This window comes from Antennarius striatus, chromosome 21 (genome assembly GCF_040054535.1).
Source record: "Antennarius striatus isolate MH-2024 chromosome 21, ASM4005453v1, whole genome shotgun sequence".
Classification (NCBI taxonomy): domain Eukaryota; kingdom Metazoa; phylum Chordata; class Actinopteri; order Lophiiformes; family Antennariidae; genus Antennarius; species Antennarius striatus.
In genome coordinates, this window is record NC_090796.1 from 8,930,962 (window position 1) to 8,936,961 (window position 6,000).

General features: G+C 40.5%; 1 protein-coding gene across 1 annotated transcript in view; it reads right to left on the minus strand.

Annotated features, from left to right (window-relative positions):
- ankfn1b (ankyrin repeat and fibronectin type III domain containing 1b) overlaps nucleotides 1-6,000 on the minus strand; it is a 107,979-nt gene extending 101,979 nt beyond the window's left edge. The window contains exon 1 of the mRNA XM_068305467.1: nucleotides 5,709-6,000. Within this exon, the coding sequence (XP_068161568.1) occupies nucleotides 5,709-5,827 (119 nt within the window). The 5' untranslated portion in view covers nucleotides 5,828-6,000. The remainder of the gene's footprint in view (nucleotides 1-5,708) is intronic.

Genomic DNA, 6,000 nt, shown 5'->3' on the forward strand with positions numbered 1-6,000 from the left:
GTGCTACACGGGATTTTGCACACTCAGTAGTCGATTTATGCCTGTCATGATAGTACATCATCTGATTGCTTTCTTAATATTTTAATTCATAGTAACTATGTTGAGCAAAAGAAGAAAGTGGTCGGACGAATATGTGCAACTTGAATTTACATGTACTGTATAACGGAATAATAATAATAATAATAGTAATAATAGACCTTTATTGTCCCACAGTGGGGAAATTTGTGAAGAGAGTCAGCGAGAGTCAGTGATGGGAGTCAGCGTTCACACATGATTTGCAATGTCAAGTTGAGCAACTCTAGTCTCGCACTGGCAAAAATAAAGGAACACTTCCTTTAGCTGCATGGAAAACAACAGAAAACAGACTTTGGTGTGAAAACGACATAAGTGTAGCACTTGCCAAGGTGAAGCCACACATATCTGATCTGGTCTCTCAATAACAACAGCAGAAGTCACACTGATTTGGAGGTAGGATGTGAGTTCATGCACTGTCTTGGTTTTGTTCTTTGAAAAAGTTGACATTAATGCACAATTCATTATATACACGAGTAAAACATATACTTATGTCTTAAATTTGAAAAAAAAATAAAAAAAAATTTTTTCAAAAAAAGGGTTCGGTGAGTGAGCATATGAAACCGGCAGGGTTCGGTACCTCCAACAAAGTTAAGAACCACTGCTTTACACCATTTATTTTCCTGATGGATGTGAGAGTTGCAGCATCCTGCCTAAGTAAGTGTGCAGACACAAAGAAAATGTATTCCTTTAAGGTTGATTTTTAGACACCGTGCATTCATTTTTAGTTGCTACACAATACTAAGTCAATATTGTGTATGAATATATCGATGTGGCCACAACTGACCAACATTAGCAGACCAAAACCAGTCATCATTTGATTTGAATTTAGGCCTCACATCTAATCTATTAAATGTTTGACGCCACACACATTGACAAGCAGCATTCTGAGTTCGGCAAATTTTTAGTGGAGTTAAACTCTCAGTGAAATACTTCAGCTCTCTTTCAACTCCTTTGGATGTCTGGCTCAGGGCTTTAGGTTATTTATCACCGGGCTGTTCAGGTAAACTGAAAGCCACTTCTAAGTCAGCACATCTGCAGTCTTGACGAGCAAAGCACTGACATACAGTATGCCTGCTGTCAGCAACTAAACTACTCTCCTGATAGTGAAGGTGGGTGTTGCAGTTCTGAATATTTGACCTGGGATTAGTGAATCCCTGAATGAGATCAGAGACATGGAGGACCCAGGCTGGTTTCATGATGAATAATGCTTTTATACGGCTGAATATCACAGGAAGAGCAGAGTTACTGGATACATAGAGGCACAACTGTAGCTGTATACACACCCACACACACACACACACACACACACACACACACACACACACACAGTCAAATGCACATATTCACATGTACTACACACAGTTATTGGCCTTCCACTCGTGCATCATGATGATATCACACTGGGCTGAACAGCCGGCCCAGGCCACTCAATTTGGGCCTCACTTATCCTACAAACCTGTTGCTAAGCGACTCTGTCTACGAAAAAAGAGGAGAGGAGAGGAGAGGAGAGGAGAGGAGAGGAGAGGAGAGGAGAGGAGAGGAGAGGAGAGGAGAGGAGAGGAGAGGAGAGGAGAGGAGAGGAGAGGAGAGGAGAGGAGAGGAGAGGAGAGGAGAGGAGAGGAGAGGAGAGGAGAGGAGAGGAGAGGAGAGGAGAGTCTAATGTTTACTTCCAAGAAGCAGTTGGCATTTTTACAAAAACAATGTCTTGCCCTGAGGTTGTAAGCATCAAATGTATAAAATGTCTTCTGTTGCCAAATTTATTATCTTCTGTGCTGCAGTCAAGGGGTGAAAACTCTTCTTTGTTGGAACATTCATCCGCAGAAGCATTGTGTGATAGATTAAAAAAAAACCACGATTTTATATGAATGACAGACAATGAGGCACTAAGGAATAGGAGGAGGGGTGAGATAGCAATAGAACTATTGCTTGTTGGTGCTGTGGTCACGTGAAAATGAACTGTGTAAAAAAAAACTTCGGAATGCTGTGTTCAAAGCACACAGCACACACATTTAAGCATTCACCTTCTGGTTCTCTGGTTTCTTTTATCCTTTTGTATATTTAATTAACAAAAAATAGAGTTTAGAACACTACAAAAAAATTGACATCTTTTTCCACAAGAACAGCTTTTAGTACAACAGTGATTTTACAGTGGTTTTATCTGAGAAGCGGTCGACTTTTTTAATCGATGAAAGGAGGCGCTGAAACTGCAGAAGCTGCATCCAAAGTATTTTGAAGCCCTGACAGTGAAACTTGTCTCTGAACTGTTAAGTGGAGTGACACATGGCGAGTCGATTCCTTCAACCTTCGCTCAAGCAGCTGTGCAGGTTGTCACATCATCATAAAGGCAGGATCAAATGACAATCATCTCCCAGCGGCTTTATGAATGCTGCAGGAGGCTGAATGGAGTGACCGGTGAACGCAGCTGTAGCAATAACTATCCATGGTGCTGAATTGACCTCCACTAACACCCACGCACGCACGCACGCACGCACGCACGCACACACACACACACACACACACACACACACAGATTTTGGCTATGATAAATTAAATTTGCAGATCAACATAAATTGAAAGAACCCAGACGAATGAGTGTCACAAATCTTTTTCTTAACTGACTCTAATCCTAATAATTCTCTGACTGCTGCATCAGCACTAATTACTGCTCCTTTTATTAAACAACAATAAGTCCTAATAATGGAGTCAGTTAAATATCACATGATTACTCTTTCATAAGCTGCCTATCTGATCATGATGTGCTCTATGGTTGAATGCAGGGTGATTTTTTTAGGCTGGGTCCCCTCTACTCCATTTGTTCTATTTTTGCTCCTTTCTTTATCTCCATCTTTACATCTTTTGTCTTTCCTCCAGATTTATTCCAGTCACATCTTACCTTCAGTTTTCTTTCCAGACCCTTTTTATTTATTTAATTTTATTTAACCTTTATTTATCCAGGTTAGCCTCATTGAGATTAATAATCTATTTTTCAAGAGGGACCTGGGCCAAGAAGGCAACAAAAAGTTTCAGACACACATCAGATCATTACAGATACAGACAAATTACAACATTTTACAGACAAGAGATGTACAGTATAAAATAAATAACAATAAAAACAACAACAACAACAAATGATTTGTTCTATAGGCTATGGGGAGAAACAGTTGCATGTTTCAGCATCTGCCCTACCTTTAACTATTGTTTTAAAAGCATTTAAAGAGACGAGCTCCTGTAATTTCAAATCCTACTGGAGCTCATTCCACGCCATAGGGGCTGCGAACTGAAACGCTATTTTACCAAACTCAGTACGAGTCTTTTTTACATTGAGCAAAAACAACCAGCAAAAACAACCCTAACCTTCCTGGCATCGGTGTCTTCACTAAGATCAGACCAGCTAGTGTACGCTTGAGATTTATCCTGCATTACAGAATGATGAATATTAATGTGTTGATTACTCTACTGATTTGTCATCACTCTTCATTCATTATCGACTGACTGACTTGTCACCATTCATTACACATACAGTATATCCAAGACAGAGTGCAGTGAGTGTTAGTTTAGATACCTCTTTCATAAAAGGGATCCTTTGAAACACAACTGAAACACAATTTATATGTGAATAAGATAAAAAATTAATTCAGCGCAATCATGAAATCCAAAAAGGGAAGAAATTACTTTCTTTAAAACTAGACATAATGAATAGGGTGACACAGCTTGCATTTCAAAGGCATTTTAGGTGGAATTCAGCTCAATAAATGAATGAAGGTTAATATAAGCTCAAGTTCTAATTAAAATGGCAAAAATGTCTCACTGAAATCTGACAATGGTGGTAATTTGATAGCTTCAAGGCCAAAGGGAGTGAGTGCTCTTGGCAAAACTAAATTTAGAAGCAAGGTCAGTAATTATTTTGGAAGGTGACATGGACACTGTCAGGAACACTCTGGAACGTTAGAGACAGGTGATTACTTATCACTCATTACTGACAACTACAATAACTGATGAATGTTTTGCACTTTCTGCTCTGAGTCAGCCGGGATAAAAAAAACACCCAAAAGGTTCTCCTTGTCCAGCGACAAATATTTACGATAAAACTTCACAGCTCCTTATGACTCCTGAGTTCAGAAAGATCAGGCATGAGAGGAAAAGGAATAACAAGAGACTCCAAACAAGACAGACTGCAGACGGATGAGAAGAGATGCAGGGGCGTAGGAAGAGGGTGTCTTGAGAGAAACAGACAGTGAGTGGGACAGAGACAAAGGCGCTGTGGGGATGAGAGAGATGGATTTGTAATGGCAGGGAATCTGAGAGCTTTTTAAGCACTGCATGTCCACCCACATTAAGATGAGCTGTGAGTGAATGATATGAGGTTTGATGGACATCAACAAAAACTTTAGAGTCGAGACAACAGTGGGAGTTCAGAACGCTGGTTTTCTGATTTGTATTTACATGCTGGTTGTGTAATTCAGTCATCTTAGAAGCAATTAATTTTCAGCTTGACATATCTGAAGGTCAATTTAAGGACACAGTTACCAGTGAACCGAAAGTAAAATGCAGAATTTTACTAGGTTTAATTTCTTTTTATCTGTATTTGTTTTTTGTTTTTTTAGTCTTTATCAAAGCTAATTCCCTTTTTTTATGAAATTGGGACATTGATCATAGGTTTGTGTTAAGAAATGAGGAGGTTTTTTGAATGAGCAAAGCCAAGAGTCTAAATTTTTATGGAGAAAAAATTAAACACAAAAAAAACACATTTAGACATGGTGAGAATATTCTACACTCTCTCTGTATTTAGAATATTTGTGTGTGTGATAAAAATAAATTCACGTGTAGACTGCCTGTGAAATGCTGAGGGTAACACCAGAAGGATGAACCTTTTCCCCTCTTTAACACCTAGTATCAATTTGCCCTTGAGCAAGGCACTTACAGAGACCTCTGCATACTCTGCTGCTCAATAACAGTAGAGTTCTGGTCGTCAAGAGGCTCCCAGTGTGAATGTGTGGGACAATATGATAAATGTCAGACATGATGTTGCAGCAGGGGACGTGTGCTTGATAGAGGTTCTCCTCTTTTCCCATTTCCCCTTCTCCTCTAAGAGCAGAATAATTTCTTGATCCTCTCCATTTCTATCTATAGAAGCTTCTGTGCTCATCAGAGGGAAGAATCCCTAGTATCAAGCACCATGCCTGACAGCACGCATCGACACTCCACACTTATGTAACACAATGCTTGCAGACACATGCACACAGACACATGTTTAGTTAGACACACACTCATGTATACAAAAACCTGTGTGGCTGGCAGGCTGCATGCAGAAATACACTGATGGGAACGATTGTTCCCAAGCAAAATCAATTTATTCAATCCAGGATTTTTAATCCAGATTGACTTTGACTGATCAATCCGATCAATTGAAACACTGAACTGTGCCAACAGCGCTTAGACACCGTGACGTTCAATGGGGAACAATATTGCAACCTTGTCAAGACACAGTGTGTGAACCAATTTCTTTTGCATGAACACGAACACATACAGGGACGTGACAACGTCTGTTCACCAGTATACCGACTGATGCGTTGTGTGCTATGCCATACCTGTGTACAAACAGACACACACACACGCAGACACACATGGGTTACCTGGCCTCTGCCACAGTGCAGCAGTAACTGCCGCTGCGCTGCGAGCTCCTGCCCAGCCGCAGCTCCTCCTGAGACTTACGGCGACTAAAGTAGTCTGTGAGTTTCCCAAAACTCGCCATCTTCCACTCTCGGCTGACCCCCAGCTCTCTGTCTCTCTTGATCTCTCTCTCTTTGATCCGTGAAAAATGTTTCTGGTTCTTTCCAACAAATCTCCTCGTCAGCTTCTGATTTACAGTCTGCCTTCTACCTGGAATCTCCGGTGCGTCCGTGTCAGTCGTCTGTCCGGGTCTTC